The 21763-nt window shown below is 37.6% G+C and overlaps 2 protein-coding genes across 2 annotated transcripts; both read left to right on the top strand.

Moving 5' to 3' along the window:
- The first annotated feature begins 600 nt into the window (after nt 1–600).
- Nucleotides 601–2142, top strand: LOC129360606 (cathepsin Z-like). The gene is made up of 6 exons (XM_055030930.1): nt 601–728; nt 913–1076; nt 1297–1476; nt 1547–1697; nt 1771–1933; nt 2017–2142. The coding sequence occupies exons 1-6, from the start codon at nt 601–603 to the stop codon at nt 2140–2142; spliced, it is 912 nt and encodes a 303-aa protein (XP_054886905.1).
- Nucleotides 2143–9001: 6859 nt separating this feature from the next.
- Nucleotides 9002–11389, top strand: LOC129360829 (nanos homolog 1-like). The gene is given in 3 exon segments (XM_055031273.1): nt 9002–9571; nt 9574–9597; nt 9600–11389. Coding segments are annotated over 3 exon segments (705 nt in total). The 5' UTR covers nt 9002–9102; the 3' UTR covers nt 9812–11389.
- Nucleotides 11390–21763: the final 10374 nt, after the last annotated feature.

Below are 21763 nucleotides of genomic sequence, written 5' to 3'. Positions count from 1 at the left end.
ACATAATGATGAGATTCTGTCAACAATCAGTGAGCTGCTATTAATATGAAAATATCTTCATTTTTAGGGTGAAACTGCTTATGCTATTCAACTCACATCTAATGATTTTGACTGCTGACATCATCAGTTCTGATTTCAATCACAGCTGGTGCTGTGCATCAATATTTGCAAAATTAGGCTAAATTGGAATAACTTTTCTCCACTTTTGAATCAATCACCATTAAAATAAAAGTCTAAGAGACACTTTGATCCACAAAGTAAGTTGTTCTATTCTGAAAGTATGTTAGTGGCAACTCTGTGTAATATTAACAATATTTTTCTGCTTACCTTCAATTATTCTGTTCATTTATTCATTTCATCTGATTCTGGGTGTAGTTCCAGGTTGAAAAGTTAAGTCCAGCTCTCATTGACAGATAAAATTAAAAAAGAATTATCTGGCATATTTAGGGCCTACCAGGTTTACCACCACCTGGACACACCCAGCAGCACTCAAGGTGCTCACTTGTGCGCTCAATAAAGCCTAATCACCTCCAACAAGTTTTGTCTGACTATAAGAGCATTTACTCCCCAGCAGTCGTGTGTGAAGTTATTGTTCTGGACATGAAGCTGTTTCAGCTAGAAGGTCTGATATTTGTGCTCATCATACATGCTGCCACAGCACAGCAGAACTTCAGCAGCAAGTTTAGCTGCTACAAACCTCAACCTAGAAAATCAAACTATGGAGCTAAGTAAGTATTGTTTTTTTCTCTCCATAGTTTTATATTCTCTAAAGGTGCAGTTAATGTGGTTTAAATGGGGCCATAGTGGTTAACTAATGCTTTTTCTGTTGTGACTTCACTGAGATGAAGATAATGACTGTCAATCTGAGGTGTTTCAGTGGATCTGTTGTTGAGGTTGACTTGTCTTCCATAGAACTGCATCTCGTCCTCATGAACTCCTGAACCTTGCTCACCTGCCAAAGTCCTGGGACTGGAGGAATGTGAATGGTATTAACTATGCCAGTGCCACCCGTAACCAACACATCCCTCAGTTCTGTGGCTCCTGCTGGGCACATGGTAGCACCAGTGCTATGGCAGGTAAATGGTACCAATTTCTGGTGTTGATGCCAATATAGCTAAACTTTCCAAGAATACAAAATGGCTGCCATTAAAGCTATTGTGGTTATGGCTTGAAGAAATGATGACTTGAAAAATGTCTTGACAGAAGGTGGAGGGCGGGGGTGAACACTTAAATGGGAATGTGGGAGTTAAAGGCTCTGGATGACTTACCTTAGCTTTTCAATTTCACTTCCTGTAGATCGTATCAATATTAAGCGTGGAGGGGCATGGCCGTCTGCTTTTTTGTCGGTCCAACATGTAATTGACTGTGCTGACTCTGGCAACTGTCATGGAGGAGATCATGCAGGTGTATGGGAGTATGCCCACAACTATGGGATTCCTGATGAGACCTGCAATAACTACCAGGCTGTTGACCAAGGTAACAATTAAAGCCTCACTAGTTTCTACTTGAATAAGATGTCTTTATAGTTGGAATATATTTTTCCTAAACTGCAAACCATTCAATTCCTGTGGCACTTGTACAACTTTTGGGAAGTGTAATGCAGTTCAGAACTACACATTATGGAAAGTGGGAGACTTTGGTGCTGTGAGTGGAAGGGAAGAGATGATGGAAGAAATCTATGCTGGAGGACCAATCAGGTATGAGTAGAATAAAATGAAGACTGCATTCAGAATGCTTAAGTTGAACTTGTGCTCATGTTCTTACTTTCAGCTGTGGAATCATGACCACTCAGAAACTTGATGAGTATACTGGTGGCGTGTACTCTGAGTATGTCCAGTTTCCTGTCATTAACCACATTGTGTCAGTAGCAGGCTGGGGTGTGGAAAATGGCACTGAATATTGGATTGTTCGCAACTCTTGGGGAGAACCTTGGGTGCGTCAAGTTACTACTTTTTTTTCTAGATTTAAACTAAATTTTGGCTGAACATGGTTGCAAGTAAACAACTTTTCTTTCAGGGTGAGAAAGGTTGGCTCAGGATAGTGACCAGTGCCTACAAAGAAGGAAGTGGAAACTTGTATAATCTTGCTTTGGAAGAAGACTGTATAGTTGGAGATATGATCATTCCCTTAAATTACCAATGAAAGTTGTGGATATTTAAGAATTGATGTATTGTAAGCTTAATCACCATTAAAAAATTGTAACTGACTGAATTTCTCGACTGTAATGTCTTGGATGCAACTTTAGCGTTCTGATTTCCACTGGGTTGCCAACTGTAGTACTTGGTACCTCCTGCTCTGCCATTTTAAAGACACACCACAAGCAAATGACTTGAATCCCAAATTCCTTGCACAGTACTGGTGAGGCATTTACTTTTTTTTTTTCTCCCTCACCAGATAATCCTCGAGTGTTTCAACTGCAGCTAGTTAGTGAGTCAATGCAGACACTCGCCTTGGGGTAATTTGTAGTGGCAAATTGACCAAAAATTCAGACTGGGGGAAATGCAAGAGTGACTGTAAAGTCTCACTAAAAGCCCTACATGGAAATTAAAGTCTAGATTTTATACTGCTACAAATATCTTGGACTTAAAAATGGTCTATTGTCAAAAATGACTCTCTGGAAACCAGAAATGCATTTATCAATCTAAAACTTGGGTTAGAATTAGCTGTAAAAATGTTTGGGCCATGAAGCTTTGCAGAGGGGTGGGTGGGTGGGTCAGAAAGCAAATTGGGTTCAAGTCTTTGAAATTGGCTTATGAAACTGCAATTGTTTGTGAATCCTGCATCTTTGCCGTTCTGGCCAAAAATATAGGTTTAAAATATCTGTAGTTTCAATCCTACATGATAAATTCATAAACTCAATGATGTTTGTCATTGAAACATTTATTGAAAGTGGATATGTTCAGGTATTTTTCAGAAATATAATTCAGTCATCCTGGGACTGCATTACATATCAACAGTCAATAGTGTTTCAAAACAAATATTTTTATGAAATCAAGCATTTCACAGGGGTACTTTTGAATTTAAGTGTTTTTATTATAACTCATAAGCTGTACTTGTACAGGGCTTGATCTAGTCCAGAAGAACCCCAAGTTGCTTCACAACTTCCACTCATCTTTTCAAGCACACATTCATACTGGTAAGTTACTACTGCCCTGTAGCAGACTGACTAGTAGTACAGCACCATCCCTGCAATTTGACCACCACTAGGCTTGGCTAGTGAAGTGTTTTGCCAGCAACTTTGATTACAGGACAAACTCCCACCTATAAAATCAAAGATATTATGGATGTTGAGCTTTGCACCTTTTAAGCACACTTGTTTGGAATACATCTGAAGCCTCAAACCTTTAGGTAATCCATAGGGGTCTCCTGACCTTGGGGAATGGTGTCCTTCAACACCTGGACACCAACTTGCTTTGATGCACTGCAAACAAATGTCCTGATCAAAACCAGCTGTCTGTAGAATTTGACAGGTTGGCAGAGTTGAAACCACTCTTTTAGCTGTGTTGGAACAGGAACACATCTAAAATCTGGACGTCGGCTCCTAAGGAGTTCCAGAATGCCTAAGTCACTCTACCCTACAACTTGAGTTTTTAGTCAATAGCCAATGCACTCTGAAGGGCAGACAGGTTTATATGCTAAAAGTTGTGAAATTGGCTTCTGCTCTCAAGGGAGCTTCATATACACTTGAGTTTTAAGTTAAGAGTACATAAAGTGTATGTATGAAGCTATACCTTCAGAAATATTTAGCTGCGTGGAAACTGAAGTGTTGCTTTTAACCCTGATTTGCATCTGAGCTACTACAATATCAAGTGAAAATGTCATTGCATAGAAACCTTCCCTTTTCAGAAACCATAATTTATCACTGGAAAAATTACTTTAGCATGATGTGATCCAGGTGAATTTAAGCGGTTTAGTTACATAATTTTATAAAAACACTAATTTGTGGTGTTGAATGTCAGTTATGAATTGCATGGAGCAATCCCATCCTTCAGGTTCCAACAACAGTAAATCAAGCAGGTCTTTAATAAAATCACTGTTTATGTAACTTCCTAGTCTTGATTACACAGACTCAACTCGCTTATTGAATGAATGTTTTATTGGTTTTAATTCTAACAGGCCTCTGGAGAAAGTCTGTTAAATCACCAGCTATCTATAATAGCAAACCCAACAGCATCATCTGAATTTATGTGCAATTATTGAAGCCCATTTTCATGCTCTGGAAAATAAAAAGAAACAGAGTACTCAGATACTTAGTTCAGGGAACGCAACAACAATAAAAATGCAAAAACACAAGCTGCTGTGCTCTGCTGCTGATATGGAAATGCTTTCCATTAACTCCAGTTTCCATTCAGCTTCTCATGGGAGAACAAAAGGATAATCAAACCTTCCGCTGTGCTCTGCAAGCCTCAAACCTTTAGAGCTATGCTACTTCCAAGGTGAGACATGCTGTGAAAAGAATAAATAAAAATGAGCATAATTTTGTTGCCCAGAATTAAGTGATCAAGCCCCCACCCTCCAGCAATCTTTCACATAAAATCAAATTTGCGGTTTGATTAAATTTCCTGCTTGCTCTCTCATTTGCATAATCACAAGCAGAGCTCTAATGGTCGGGAATGAAAACACATGCTAATCTATGCGTCGAAAGCAAAAAGTTATTTTCCAGGATACCAGAAAAGGTTTGAAAAATACAGGTTGCAAAAGAATGAGTCCTTTTAACATAAGTGATTCAGTATTCATCTTCATCACTGCAATCAATATGACAAAATGGATTTCTCAGCAATTTTTGGAAACCCATTATATATAATTTTAGGTATTGATTTATTTTGTTCAGTAAACATGTAAATGAAGGAGGTGGAAGGTGTATGAACATGTTTTTTTTGTTTCTTGAGGCCTCAGATTATCAGCTTTAACAGATTTGAAGGGCATAGCCACAATGAAAGTATTCTTGAACAAGGCATAGATCTGATTTATCCACAGAATCGCTCTTCAAGGCCACTACGGGAGTCAGCTTTTTTATTGGAGGAGGTGGGATGGGGGTGCGGGGGGTAAAAACTGTGATTTACTTTGCAAAAAAATGCAGCATAATAAAGAGATTTCACAGAACCTTCGAAACTGGAGGGACTACATCTTATCATCACTCAAAACATGCCCACACGATGCTTGTAAATTATTACTGCCTGGGGATCTTTTTAAAAGAAAGGAAAGAATTATTTCTTGTTAATGAGTTCCATAATATTTTAAATAATTTATCACATCAAAATGAACAGTGTTGTTTTTTATCTCATATCTGACAAATCAGCTTTTTTCATCAAAAAGTCTTTTTTGAGTGCAGGATTTTGGATTAATCAAATGTGAAAGAGTAGCTCTATTAAATGAAGTAAATCAGAATTTAACAAAAATGTCTAATTGAACCAATTTGTGTTAAAGAATGGGCTTCATATCTCATCATATATCATCACTGAAAATGCACAGTTCGTTTTCCAGACAGCAGTCGTTTTTCCTGTTTTTCTTTCAAGCAAAAGAAGCCCCTGACCAACAATCAGTCAGCAGGATTCCAGACTAAGTTTCCAACCACATCCATCCCACTTGTTCCTCCTTCTGTCAAATATACCCGTGCAGCCTCAAGGCAGCAACAGAATTAGCTCTAGTTAATGAAAGAGTATTAATTTCTCTCAGTCACAACAAAATAAAGGACTAATGTAGCCATGAATATTTCAGTTACACTGCAGCAACACTGGGATCTGCTCTCACAATCTTCCCTGGCTTGCAGAAAAAGAATTGCCCATTAAATGCATTATTAATGCTTCATAATAAAATTTATATTTTGCAGCGGTGGGATGGAGTGAAAATCCAATGAGGAGTCAATACTATTTCAAACTAACTTGCTGAACGCTTACAATAATGAGAAACTGCCTCCACGCCTCTGCAGCTTGGTGAACAGAGCTCCTCTTTCTGTTATTACTCTGTGTAAGGTGGTGGATTCTTATCGTATCCATTAGAAATGGATGTGATCCTTCCAAGTAAGTAATGTTTTATTTTATTTATTTATTTATTTATTTTTTGCAGTCTCCCCTTGGAAGTTTTAATTAGAACAGCAATCATTCATGCTCTCATTGTTTCAAGAGAGCCGCTTCAGCATTCTTTAGATGCCCACTTCATCACAGGATCAGAGGCCCACAGAGGGTGGACTGTTCAGGGTGGCTGCCTCGTGTGTCCTCTGCATTTTACCTCCGCATTCATAAACTGATTCTCTACTGAAACGCAGCTGTAAAGAAGGTTTAGCAATTTTTCTGGGACAGAGATAAGTTTAGACTCAGAACTTGTTAGATTCGAAATACTTACAAAACAAAACTAGAGAAGCTTGGGCTATATGATCCCTATGGAATGTTGTTTCTGAGACAGTTGGACTGGAAATATATGTCGAGCCAGAGAAAAACTTAGTTAGTTTTAGTGGTCTGATGGAAATGTTTTCGTTTGGGGTCTGAGGGAATTCAAACTTTTGATGCCACTTTTTCAGCTTGTTTTTTATGGAGCCGTCTTTGGCAGATGGTTTGATAGAAATAAAATATTTGCCTGACAACCAGCTGTGGAATCATGACCACTCAGAAACTTGATGAGTACTGGTGGCGTGTACTCTGAGTATGTCCAGTTTCCTGTCATTAACCACATTGTGTCAGTAGCAGGCTGGGTGTGGAAAATGGCACTGAATATTGGATTGTTCGCAACTCTTGGGGAGAACCTTGGGTGCGTCAAGTTACTACTTTTTTTTCTAGATTTAAACTAAATTTTGGCTGAACATGGTTGCAAGTAAACAACTTTTCTTTCAGGGTGAGAAAGGTTGGCTCAGGATAGTGACCAGTGCCTACAAAGAAGGAAGTGGAAACTTGTATAATACCCTAACAAATAAAGAAAAATAACATTGTGTTCAGTAACTTCTGATTTCTTCAGTTTTCCAGAGAAAGTTGTTAAACACAAACAAGTTATTAAAAGTTTGTGTATCAAAATGAAATTGTCATGTTCTGCTGTTTGTACCTTTACATTTGAGTTGCTGTTTTGTTGAAGTGTTTGGGTGTAAACTGTTTTCTCAGGAGTGCAAACATCCTGCATTAAATAGACATAATAAACCCACTTTGCTTCATGCTGTTGCCTGACTGATGGCACAAACTGTATTAGTAACAAAAAGGCTTTTGTGAAAATGTGGGGTGGAAAGTATATTTATCTGTCCAAATTCGTTTGTTTGTCTGTTGTGCAGTCATTTCTAATTTCACAGTGAGGTTGTAGTTGAAATGTCCAGGCAGATTTTTAAAACATAAAGTTAAATTTTCTTAAGACAAATTAGTTCCCTTTGGGCAAATGCATTGCCCTTGTTACACTGCAGTAATTTAAACCAAGAAAGTAATGTTTTTATGTTTTCAGCTGAAACGCGAACAACACAGTGCCTTGTATCCAGCCCTCCTGAGTCTATTGGCAGAACCATATTTTACAGCTGCAGGGTCTTTTAGGAATGTGTTGACCAGCTTTGCACATGTAAAGACTGAAATTTCTTCTTTGCAAACTAACTAAGCAGAGTCAGACTGAGTGGAGAGCCTATGTGAGTGAACGTTTTTAAGTGTTGCAGATCTTCAACTTAATTTATGTTTTGATTTTAGATTGGGATTTCTTCATTTTAATCAAGCTTATTCTGGTATAGGTCTGCATGTATGTGCAGGTTTTAGTGAACCTCCTCCCTGATCTAAAGTCTTTTTCATCGTCAGATAAGTTTTTTTTGTGGTATTTCTGCAGGATTGCTCTTTATTTAACTTCAACTAACTCCAGCATTATAGCTGGTCCCCTGAAGATGTGTTCAGGGGCTTCGGTCAGAATTTGTTTTCTGCCACACTCTGCACATAGATTACAAAGCTACGTTTTGGTCTTATCTGACCAAAACATGGCTGGTGGCTTGTCAAAGTCTTCCAGAGCTTTTCTTTTGACCTTTCTTGTAGCCATTTTCCCATGAAGATCTCTAGAGTTCAAGATGATGAACAGTGTTTACAACAGCCACAAACCATGTTTATCATGTTCACTATTTACTGCAAATATTCAGATTCCCATTTGATTAGAGACTGAAATCCAATAGCATTGCAGAAATGTGTGCCACTTAATTTTGTGTTTGTCTATTTTCACTTGGCAATGCCAAAGTGACCAGAGCTGTTGCCAACGTGGCCATTGTGGGACAAAATCAGTGACTTCTATCTTCCACTCAGTGGTCTTTACAGTTGCTTCCTCTAGTTTTCTTGAAAATGTCATCCTCTCAAAAGAGTTTGACATGAACACAGTAGTTAGTCAAGGGTCTTTTGGTTCATATGAACTGACCCGCAGCTGGATGATGCTGCCCCCTGTTGAACGATTCATCTTCATGTAATCTGCTATATGTGCACAATGGCATACAGCAGTTATCAAAAACTTAATTGCATGTGTTAATTACTTTAAAGATTTTGTGAAGTTGTGAAAATTAGAAACTGCACATGAAGGAATTTTGAGGCATAAAGATTTGATTCAGTTGTTACTTTGTGTTCTAAAATATGGCTTCTATGAGAAAATAATGTATTTATTGTCTTGGCGCACAATGAGTTAAAATGTGTCTTGATAATGTTTACTTGCAGTAACTAATATTGATTAAGAGATCATGTGAAACTTTACAATTTTTATTGAAAAAGGGGAACATTTTGGTCTCATTTTGAAACTCTGTGATTGACTACATAATGGTTTTCAAAGCAAACTCATTTTCTGCACATTTTTGAAATCATTAAACATTAAAACCATTTTTCCCTCTAAAAGTAAAAGACGTTCTGGACGTCAGAGAGCTGATTGATGTCGCAGTCGAGGCTGCCCGCAGGAAAACAAATCTGTCTAAATGTAGCTTTGAAGAAAAGGAGCAGCTTTCCCCCCTCTGATCAGAAACTTGGGTTTAGTGGAAAAGCGCCCCGCCCTCCTGGTCCATATAACCAGAAAGCCAGTTTGCAGGACGCTCAAACAAAACAGGAACATTGGAGATCACTTCGCTGTGTATGAAGTATTCCTGGAGGTGAACTCTGGCTACTCTGACCCAACGGATTACACTGGATGTTTCATCTTTTGACGGCAGGCAAGCAACCACAAGTGACCATGGATTTTCTCAATCACAACTATTTGAACGCGCGCAACCCCTATGATTACACTTTCAATTTCTGGAACGACTATCTTGGACTCACGACATTGGTTACGAAGAATAATAAGCTCAACATGCCCCAGAATCCGAACTCTATCACCGAATCCCTGAAAGCGACACTGGGTTTGGACGATTCCCCGACGTGCCCGTGCGTAATCGCGGGCGGCACCGGAGAGAGCGGGCACCTGGACTGCTGCTGCCCGTCCGGGAGCCCCCCGTCACCCTCCATCCTGGACCTGAAGGAGCGCTTCTCCATCCTCAGCCCGTTCCAAAGCCAGCTGCCGGAGCGCGAGATGGGCTTCGGTGGAAGCTTTGCGGGGTTCGATCTCTTTGGTGTGGAGCGGAAGATGCGCAAACCCACAACCAGGGGCAAACAGGAGCCAAAATCTGCGTGTTCTGCCGGAATAACGGAGCCCGGAGGAGGTGTTCGGCTCTCACGTCCTGAAAACCCCAGACGGCCGAGTTGTGTGTCCGATTCTGAGGGCTTACACCTGCCCGCTCTGCAGCGCCAACGGGGACAATGCCCACACGATAAAATACTGTCCACTGTCAAAAGACCAGCCATCCCAGCGCCCATTAAAGGGGGGGAGGGCTGTGGGCGGTAAGAGGATGAAAATATTTTAAATAGACGAATCTATAAAGTAAATTGAATTGCACTGAACAATTTCCAGATGACTGTTTTGATTTCGGTTTTAGCCTTTATTCCTGTCTCATAAGCATACTGTCTCTTTCCTTTGTTCCATCTATGAGATTGCTTCTATTTTTATAGTTATTTTATCCACATAGAATCATTTTCTGCTTTATTCATCAGATTTACTCTTTTCTCTAGTTTATAGTCATTTGAGTGTGTGCATACAAAAACACATATGTATCAATAATCCAACATTTTTAAAAGTATTTTGGTCACATAAGAAAATACACTGACATTTGGTAAGGGAGATGAATGTCATAACCAATTTCTACCAAGTATTTTTGTATGGTGAGCTAAAAGCTCGCTGCAATCTTCTTTCATGTCTTAGAGAAACCAAAGTCATGTTTGCCATTAAAAAAGCAGAGGAATGTGTTGGTAATGTGTATGTGTGGGTCTGAGTGAAGGAGGAAGTCTTTGAACCCCTCCGCCTGTCTGAAAAAAAAAAAACTCCACCACATGTTTTCCAACTTGCTCTGAAAGTTGATGCTCATTCTGGCAGGAAGGAACTAAAATAGACAATGTCACTTCTGTTTTAGCTTCATGTTCTCTGGGGAACAAACAACTGATAAGAAACCTATTATATGTCATACCTGAGCAGATTTGAAACTATTTCATATTTTTATGTTTACATTCCCAAATAAAAGTGACACACTGGATTTTATTTTATTTCTTTGTAAGTCCTATGTTGTAATTGTACTTTTTTCAATTTTTGTTTCCCTTGACAATTTGTTCAGCTAAGCCTCTCATGGCCAGGTCTACTCTGCTCTGTAAAACAGTGTAAGTCCTTATTACCCGAAAAACATAGCAAATGAATGTCAGTAAACAATAATCCATTATTTTTTTTTTTCTTTTCTGAAGAATCCCAAAAAAGATGCAAAAATGTCCTGAATGTACGATTCAAAGTGTCACTTGTGGGACTGCACGTTTCTGAAAGTTTTGTTTACCAAAGGAAAACAACTGCATTAATGAGAGAAAGACAAAAGATTTGCTGTACAGTCAATACAAATGATGTTTATTCAGTATTTTAACATGACAAGTGACTTCAGAGGGCGCTACCTCAACGGGATTTTGTACTTACATGTAAAACAAAAAAATCAATAGCAGTTTATTGATATAGTGCTGCCATTTATATTAAGGGTTTTTGATAGTATTTTTGATCTTTGTATAACATAATTGTATTTTCATTTTGTTGCATTTAACACAATGGAAGTGAGTTTCCAAAAAGCTATGATAAGCATTACTTCACCAAAAGGTGATTGTCTGTAAATAATGAATATGCCCAAACTTTTGAAAGATTAGCTGTCCAATGATACATTGAGGGTGCAAAAGAGTGAAAAAAATGCTGACAACAATTGCCACTTTTAACAGAGGTTTTTGATTAAATGATTAAGAGAAAAATAAACACTGTTGAACTTTGTTATTTATATTTTACCATATTTTACTGTATGCTGCTGTGCAGAATAACATGAATTCACTAGAGAAATAAAAACATATCAAATATTTGAGCTACATGGCTGTGTTCTGTGGTTTACTTAATAACAGAGAAGTATACAATCATGTCTCTAAACAAGTCTCAGATTACTGCTGCACTGAAAGTTGAACATCTCAACCAGGATAGTTTCTGATATGATATGTGGATTCATGTTCGACATGTTCTACACTCATACCAGTAATACTTTAACCTTTGATCCAACTCAAGCTGATCTGCTGCCCTGACATCTCAAAGATGTTTCCTGAGAGGACAAACACAGTGCCACAGTTGTTCGCTGTTGTTTAGGGAGGTCGGCCCACGCAGGAATGTCTTGGCTTGTGTCTCTGGTTCAGAAAGATCATGTTTGCGCTGAAGTGGATTGAATAGCTGGCTCTTCTGGCCTTCCCCGCCTGCCATCTGTGGAATGGCTGCTGCAGACACATTACAGGGCTCAAAAGCAGGCAGGAAGCTTTGCTGACGCTTCTTGTTTTCTGTGAAAAACTCAGAGCTGTAGTAAAGGAGTGCAGCTGTGAGTGCTTGTGACTTACAGCCGCAGCTCGAATCACTACAAATGTTCCATAAATTAAGTAAATAGTGAATGAAGAAATGCTATGATTAGTTCATGAATAGCCTTACTGTCTCCAGTCTCTCCAACTCAATCCTTATAATTGCTTCTGATTCTAGTTTGCATATTTTAGAGCCCCCCACCCCTTTTCGTCTGCCTTCATGCATCGCTCCAGCTGAGGCCATGGCATTAAAAATGGATGACTACTAAGTGCAACAGGGATTTGTCTCTGTGAGAACAGTGGAGAAAAACCCTTGCAGGATAGCATTTCAGGCAAACACAGTCAGCAAACCGGTCATATTCCCACTACGCCTCCACTTCCATTAGTCGCTCTGCAGATAGGTCTGTATAATCCAGTTAGCTGCACCATTTATGAGATATGTATCTTTCATGATCCTATAATATGTCTTCGCCAGCTGGTTGTTATGATGCATACAATGTGTGTTCTAAACCAGGCCTTCTCTATAGTTTGACAGGCAAAGCAATAAAGATGTAAAACAGCAGAAAATTTGATTTTAACTACAACTGGGTGTTTAATTACAAAATGAGTAAGCTGGAGGTTTCATTAAAGGACAGAATGATCAGACAGGTGTTGACCTACAGTCTCTGTCACTAATACCCAGGCAACTGGATTCCGTCTGGCACTTAATCAAGATTTAGTTAATGCTCAGTGGCAGAATTTAGTCATTTCTGCCTATTTGATTTATTGGGCTCATTAAGTCAGAGTGTTTATCATTGTGTTGGCTACATGCAATGTTTCTTGAATAAAGTGCAACTGCAGGATAGAAATGTGAACTTCTATTGAAAACACGACAGCCATTTGTGATAAGCTCATCGTTATGATACTTTTCAAGGGATGTGATAACAAAAAGAAAATACCTAATGGTGTGCAGAAATAATCCATTGATTGCACATTGAATTAAATTATCATTAACAAAGACCCAGTGTGCTTGACTGAGTATAAAATTTAAACAATTGATCTTTGCAGAAGGCTGTTTCTTCACCAACTAGTGATAGAATGAGTGTCTGCAGACTACAATGAAAAATAACAGAGGGATTTTGGTTCTGTTTTTCTGCCAAAAGAGGTGAAGGCTTAAACTGATCATGATCTAAAAGCTGAGAAATACAGGGAGATGCTTCTCATCAGGCAATGCGCCTCAAGCTAGTAGTTGATTGAGCCCAAATGTATGCTGCAGCAGAAGAACAACCGCAAACCCATGTCATTAAAAACTGATCTCATCTTCAATTTATCTGGGATTACATAAACAAGCATTCATAGTTCTGTGGTTAGTTTTCCAAGAAATTTGGTGCAACCTCCAGGTCAAATTTCATTAGAAAACATGTACCAAAGCAATTGATGCTTTTAAAAGGCGATGCTAGTTAAACAAAGCTTCTATGATCTTTTTTCATATATTCACCAGATGTTATTTACTGATGAGCATAAAAAAAAATCAACATTTCCATTTTTAAAAATGTTTTTGGGTTCCAGCTTTTTTTAATTTGGCTAAAACTTTTGCACAGTGCTGTTAAAAACAGCATTTCTGAGTAATGCTGTTTACTTCAGTCTAAAAACATTTTTTAACTAAATTTGTCTGACCTGTTTTGTAAAATAATTATCAAATCTAATAGTCCACATTCACTTTGTGTTTCTACTTTGGGTAGAAGCATTTAACCTTATTGTGTCTGAGTCTCTATGCAGGACAAAGCAAAACTTGAAATGATTCGCTTCAATCCCACAGAGAGTTCAAACAATGTTTGATTAACATTATTCTCTTTTGTTGACCCACATCACAACAGGTTGAAAGGCTTATAATAAGAAGCAAAGCTGCAGGATTAATTCGTAGTATCATCCTTTCTCTGAATGCACATCCAAAAAGGATGCTCCTGTCGCCTAGCAACTCCCTGCCATAAAATTGAACAACAGCTGAGCGCAAAAGTCACTTCATAGTGAGAGGTAAATGGGGTATCATCTTTAACTGTCAACCAAGAGATTTGGTGGTCATTTGGCGCAGATTTTAACTTGGGAAAAATAAGAAAAAATAATTTTGCAATGACATCTTGACAAAGCAATATCCCTTGTGGTGGCGAAGTGGATTACATTAAACAAACATAATACCTGTACTGTTATTTCAAATTTCTTTTACTGATTGTTATTCATATCCACAGTCACTGGTGTGGAAGGATTCATTATGACGACTGCAGTGGTGATGAACTCTCTGTTCACAGTGCTGCACTGACCATCTCTTGGACTCTGCAATAACAACTGTGTCCCTCTGAGGGCAGATTACTGCTTTGATCCTGTAATTGAAATTTCACAAAGGATTTATGTGAAATCAAAACCCTGAGCTGTTTAAGCGAGCTGGACAGGTTATTAAGTTCCCTGCACAGCATGATCATCTCATTTCTTGGTGGCTGTTTCACTTGTGCAGATGTACTGTCAGTTGAAATAACCCTCAGACCGGTGTGAGGTTTGCACAGCAGAAGAACATTAAATGATTTTAACATTAGGTCAGAGAGCACAGCAGGTATTTTCCTTCAAAATGTTTCAGCTCTTAATATTTAACCATCTGCCTTCATTCGACCGTACTGTGGAATCATTTCACTTTTTCAGCCTCATAAAAGATAAGACAGAGACAGAAACAAGACAACAGAGAATATTTTTGTGTTTTATGGTTTTCATATTGTTCCAATATAAACAAAACTGGCATGGTAGCAGCTGCTGTCTCTGGTTTTATACCTTTTTTAGAATAATTTTTATTTTAACTTTCTCAATTTCTTAAATATTAGCAGTAATATTACATAACCTTGTTTAATATTTATGCAGTGAGAACCATGATAGAGCAATTAATGTACATTAAAGCTGACAACGGAATAAATTACTACACTAAAAAGTGAAAAGAAAACACATTAAGCAATTGTAATTCATGATCCCACTATTCACACATTTTTTTTTTTTTTTAAATATTCAAGATCAGGTGACCATGTTCAGGTTTAAAAACCAGACATCACAGATCTGAAGTGTTATTATATAAACACATTAATAATCCTTGATGTCTTTTACATTTCTTCAAGTAACAACTAAAAATCACAGCAATGTCCCTCTGTTGTATTGGGATCTACTAGCACTCTGAGAAAACACATTATTAATTTAAATAACTACAAACAGTATTCACTGATCAAACAGCTTTATCAGATGGTCCAGTTACATCACATACTCTCAATTCATCGAAGCATGTTATCACAGCATTGAAGGCAGGTGATAGAAAATTCACTTGTTGGCTCCAACATTTCCCAGAATACACTCACTATAAGGACCTTCCTGTCGCCTAGCAACTCCTGGAGATAAAATTGGATGGCAGCCAAGCATGAAAGTCATTCTTTCTGAGCGAGGAAAAAAAAAGAAAAAGGATCCCATCTTTAGCTTTTATTATTGCCCAGGGGGTAATTTGGTGCCACATATCAGTCCCAAATTTTAAAGAAAGAGGCAAGGAGCACATTTTATTTAGAGCCACATAGGAATAGATGCTTTCTGCTTTGAAATCTGACCTGTGTAAACCTCAGTTCAGTCATTTATCTCAGGTGTGCACAATACAGCAACAATATTACAGCACATTTATTAATTATAAAAATAGTATCTTGAAAACATACTCCTTCATTCCGTAATAAAATGTTGTGCAGATTAAATATTGGAAGAGTGTTTAACCATGATATTTTTTTTTATGTGTAATGTTTTCTCCAAATAATTGCAAAAAAGAAATTAGTTGTTTTATTTGCATAGTTGTTCATCCTCTGCATGGGGAAGCTTTTTGTGTACGTGTGCAGTCGTCCGAAAGTTATCACTGTGAAGCTATAGTAGATGAAGCTTTGCACTGGTTAGCCATTAACCGGTTGACAGAAATGGCCATGATGAGTTGCAATAACTTTTAAGCTAGCAACACACAATGTCAGCACATCAGGAAATCAGAGTGATGCAGCACATATATGCTCCTGGGTTGTTTTATGTCAAGTTATTAGGGGTCACTATGGGAAGGTTGTGATTCTTGGTTTGGTTTTCAAAAGTCAAAGTAACTGTTGCAAATGTACATAGATGAAAATACTGCAATGGTTTGCAGATCTGTTTGTATAGTTATTGTATGACTCGATAATCCCCTTATAAGCAATTTCCATCCAATTCAGTTAGCAGATGTTAGGTCTGAAAAACCTGTCTCACTTTTTCGGTTTCGTTTTGGTTTGGACATGTGAAACTGGAAAATGTTACCATATGGATCTTTTTTTTAAATTTCTTTTTATGAGTATTACTTGAATTTACGAGTCAGAATTTTAACTCAGTTGCAAAAATCAGCATAAACGCACGAAAAGTCTTAATTCAAACTATGTTAGAGTTTTTTTACCAGCACAAAATAAGATATTTTTAGAGGAATAAATGGAATTTCATCCCTTCATCATTGAAGGACTGAATTTACATACCCATGTTGATAAAAACAAGATGTCATCTGAACTTTATTCTATTTAAGAATAAACAGTTTTCTTTCTTTAACCGGAGGACTAATTAGAAAAAATACAAGAAAGCACATATCAGTGAGGCAGTGTTTGAGGAGTTCCTTTACTTTGACTCGGATTAATTTAACTCCATTGCAACAATTTTGAGGTAATGAACCCGTTTAGTTCATACTTTGTCATAAGGCTTGTGAAAAAAATGTTGTTCCTTTAACTCCCAACCATTTGACTTCATTACAATCTACTTAATTCCTACAAACACAATGTTCATTAAGAATGGCTGAAGGCTGTTTTCTTATCTTGTGACCAAAATAAAACAGATTTGCTTCATTGATCATTGCTTAAACTGTGAAATTGATCTGTTTTCTTTCTCTGTTATTAAATAATGCATTGAACTAAAACTGCCAGAGGGTATAAGGCTTTAGCTTTCATTTGATATTGTAAAACTGAAACAAAAGAAGGCTTCCACAGGTTTTAGGGGGTATTTGCAAGATAAACTGCTCTGAAAGTAGAGGTAAACAATAGAAAAGGAGCAAAATGTACACTCAGCCCTGTGCTACAGTAATGGCTGCTGACTGTGTACTTTCACAACCTGATATTTTTCAGTGCTACAAAGAAGAGCATCGTCAATGCATTATGTTAGCACTAAATAACTGTCATGATACCTTAAAACAATGTGGTAAGAAACTGTTTTAAATCCATGAGTTATTTCCCAAGAGAAGAAAAGGTTAAAGAAATGTTGTCTGTGTATTTTCTTTGTTTTTTGTTTGTCTCTTGACTTCAGCAAGCATTTTCGAGTGTTACATTAGGGATCAGGAAAACATTTGTTAGTTTCCTGAGGCCAAAAGAGTGGATCTAAAACATGGGGGAAAGTAATAAAGGATGAAGCAAACCAAATATAATGAACAAGAAGTGATCAAGATGAAGATCAAAATAGAAGACGGGAGGTAAAACGTGGACACAAGCTGTTTTATTGGTTCCTAACACAGGACAGGTGCTGCTAAGAAGTGGCTCATTCATCGATGGGATCACCAAAAGAGCTCAGCCCAACCTCGAAGTCAGCCAAAAGTGTCTGAACTCTTAACGTGTTTTTTGTGAGTGGGAAAATTCCAGCGCTGCACTGGCTCCCATGTGGTTGTGGTTTGGGTTAGAGGCACAGTAATGCGTTTGTGACGCAAGAGGGAGGAAATTGCAGACGCTTCCTGCACAACTGTGCTTTTGTACCGCTTCCAGGTGGACACAGTCCTCTAGTCTAGATACAGACAAACAAGAGCTCTGCAATTCGAGCAAACCTTAAGAAATAGAGTGGTGCAACAGCACAACCTGACGGCTGGAAGAGATATTGCAACTGGAAGAAAAAAAATGCTTTGGCTTACTGGAAACAGATGTGAGCCGAATATGGTGTTTAAGTCAATATTATGACGATATCATATAAGCTGGATTTGCTATAAAGCAACTGAATACATCTGGACATGTTGTACTTCAGAGACTTAGCAACATGTAAAACAATGTGATGGCTCTGTGCCGGACAATGGAAGAATGTCAAAGGTTTTTCCAAAATAAATATCTGTCTTTTGTACATTTGATTTAATACAGATGATATATACATATTGCAATGACATGCAATGATATGAGTGAGTGAGTTTAGCTGATTAGAATTAAGACTCAGTTTACCCTGAGCCTTAATGGACATTTTGATTTCCTACCTTAACAATGTTATGTAATACAAAGTGTTATATCAATATGACATTTTTAACAAAAAAAATATTTCTTTAAAGTGTTAGTGAAACACAATACAGTTGATGAATCTTCTTTCTATTCTGATAAGAAATCTGCATGGAAATACATGGATTTCAGCAGGAATTTTATGCCAGTTTAACATCCTGATTGTTTTAGAATGGAAACATTGTGGATGATGTGCTTGTATGACCTGATAATTTTACTAACATCATATTATTTGTGGATTTACAAAACAAATATTAACACATTTCCATCCATCCCCATCCATCCATCCATCCATCCATCCATCCATCCATCCATCCATCCATCCATCCATCCATCCATCCATCCATCCATCCATCCATCCATCCATCCATCCATTCGTTGTCTATACCCACTTATTCCTTGGAGTTGGTGCCTTCTTGTAGCTGTCATTGCGTGAGAAGAGGTGTACAGCCTGCACAGGTTGCCATCCATCACAAGGCAAGTAACTAATTTTGTTATGGTGCAAACAGTGTCAGTTGGAAGTGTGCTCATGTTTTAAATCTCTAGCCCCATCTAGTGTTTGATTTGAAACAAAATAAAGCTTTAAAATCTGTCATTTAACAAAATTGTTTATGCCACTTTTTGCTCAGGATACAATCTATAATATGTAACAATCTATGTAACTACATATTATAGATTGTGGACATTAATGAAAACGATTTAGGTTTCCTGGATTTCTACAGAAAGCTGATGCTTTTTATCGGGTTAGCTGGAAAAAGCAAGCTTGTAAAATCTGTACTTTGCCCTTTTTTCATCATCTTTCTTGGAACTTTTCTCTTTATTTATTCATTAAAAAAGCTAAATCTATATGCATTTTATTTGTCAGATTTGACTTCCTTTGTGTCTGGAAATTCTAACTGTGGTGAAAGAATATTTCATACTGCTGCATGGAAATGTGAAACAAAGAAAAAAAAACATGAGCATACACTATGGGCAGCAAAACCAAGAACAGTTAACAATTAGCAAAATCATAGCTATTTAAAAAAAATAAGTCCTACAAATATTAAAGCAAATAAATTAATCATAGAAAATATTACACAGCTAAAATTCAACACTGAGCCTTGTTCATAAGTTGAAAGCTTCTGATACTGAAGCACAACAACAGGGAAGAGAAATTGTAGAAGAGAGAGGAAAACAGAGAGAAATATAAAAGAAAACTTTCAAAATTATGTATGTTTCACTTCTTATGCACTACTTGCATCCTTGATTACGCTGATTTTGTAAGCAACAAATTAAAACTATACTGTAATTTCAGTATGTACCACAAGGTGTCAGCATATTCTTGTCAGAGACAACTGTTGTCATTGTTCATTCTGTAATTGTAAGGAATCATAAGGCTTGGTCCCTCTTGAAAATGAGATCTAGATCTCAACGGGATTTACCTGGTTAAATAAAGAAAAAAAACAGATTAATGATTATTAAATGTTTATTAAAGCAAATTTGTATCAAGTACTCTTGCTATTTTGTTAAATTAGTTTGGTTTACCAAAACATTTTCAGTAAAGTCAGTACTTCTCCAGTTTGGAGGAAAATATTGCATTTACCAATATCAATACTGATGAATTGCTAAACTTTTTGTCAATCTGACATATAATACAATATTTATCTAAAATCTGACACTAAATATATCAGGTTTTCAACATAAACTCAGTGGTACAAATCCATCCACATAACCAGGTTGGTCAATAACATTTTTAGCCACATGATGTTGGCTGTATTATAACATATCTCTGATTTTTGGTTGATATGAATCTCTGTTTAATGAAGGTTAATAAAACATAACAGTCACCTCAGACCATGTTTCTGAGTATGTTTTTTATTTTTCTAAATCTGATATGTGAGTTAACTCATAAATGACTGAATGTCTTGAGTTATGTGCTGTAAATGGTTTCAAACCATCTGTTCCTCTCTGTTTCATTCCTCCTTTAACTTGCTTCACTTAACTCATCCCAAGCAGAAGGACTGAGGTTTTTTTTTTTTTTTTTTCCAAAGGAATTCAACCATTCACAGTTTCTCAAGTCTCCACCTACCTCAAATAATAGCAGTTTTCTTCACTCTTACCCACCCGTACATACCCTTCATTGATTGTTTAAGCAATATGGTGGCAGCCTGGCCATGGGTGGAGACTGACTTGTTTCCAAACACTTAATTCAATTTGTCATTGCCATTCAGGGAGGCTCAAGTGGTCTAATTTGTGTTAATGAGGGGTAATAAAGTCATAGCCCCCTATATTACTGCCAGGGGGTGTGGGTGTGTGCATGTTCAGTGAAAGTGTGTGTCTGTGAGGATGGGGGTTGGAGGTGTGGCATTGGTCTCAAGTGGCTTGCTTGGCTGTTCCTGTGGCGTGCTGTCCATCAGGACACTGTCACCCCCCTTTATTTTCTCTATTGTAGCCCTAATTAGATCGCCTTTGTTGGGTTAATGCTGCTGCCATCTGGTCGGTTGTCCAGGACTGTCAGCCACAAGGTTGAGGCTGAGGGTAGGGGGTGGAATGGAGGACCAAAAAGGACGGGTTTTACTTGTGAGCAGGCCTCTCTCCTTCCCTCATTCTCTACTTGTTCACCACCTCTGGCTAAAACCATCTTTCCCCTTTGGCTGACACCACAAGGACCCTTTCACACTTGAAGGAATTAGCAAAAGATTGATGTCTTCTTCTCTCTATCAGTGCTAGAGGGCATAGCAACTCAGTAATGGGACCTTCTCCACAGTCACACCATGTGCAACTCATCTCTGCTTAAACTCAGGTTGAGACAAGTAAATAAATGTCAGTTTTAGATGATGTGTGTTTAAAGTTGATAGAAATTTTGTTCCATAAAACAAAAATGTGTGGTCAAACAAAACTGTCTTTTAAGAAAATGTTTATCAAGTAGAATTTTTAAATAATGTAAAAGTGTCAGACCTGAACTTGTTTATGTGTCCTTCAGAAAGCGACAAGCTGTTTGGCTGAATTGCACATGAACATATTACTACTTAGTAGCTGTATCAGTTTCCTGTCATCAACCTGTCCAGCTCTTTTTGAATAGATTGATATCTGGATTTTGATAAAGTAATTTAAAAAAAGCTGTATGCTAATTTGATTTGCACTGAAGTTACAAACATTTGTCCAAGTTTCAAAAGTCTATCTGATAATTTGTGAATATTTTGATATTGTCCTCATTGTTCATCTGTTTCATTTTCAAGACTTACCAGTCTAATTTATGGCTGATGGCCCCATCATGATACTGCCACTCTCATGCTTAACAGCAAGTGGGTTTGAAGGTGATTGTCTCAAAACTCCTGAACTGAGTAAAATCTCTAATCTCTTTCAGCAACATCAGTGAAATCATTGAGCAGTTAAGCTTACACTTCCATTGTGTTGCTGTCCATTGTCATTGTGAGAGTTTTAGCATTTTAAAGCTGACTCAAAACACAAACTTATCAATGAGTTTCAAAAGCTATGGTAATCTTCATCTTTTCAAGAGAAGAAGTACACAAACATTACTCAATTGAATTAAAACTAAGTAGAAACCGGTCCATGCGTTCAAAGCTCTGTGAGTGTATTTCTCAGCTGTTGCCTTGTGGCAGCAGTACTACAACTACTGGATTAAAT

Source organism: Poeciliopsis prolifica, unplaced genomic scaffold (genome assembly GCF_027474105.1).
Source record: "Poeciliopsis prolifica strain line A6 unplaced genomic scaffold, Auburn_PproV2 SCAFFOLD006, whole genome shotgun sequence".
NCBI classification, from domain to species: Eukaryota; Metazoa; Chordata; class Actinopteri; order Cyprinodontiformes; family Poeciliidae; genus Poeciliopsis; species Poeciliopsis prolifica.
The sequence above is the reverse complement of the archived record's forward strand: the minus strand, read 5'-3'. Positions and strand labels throughout refer to the sequence as shown.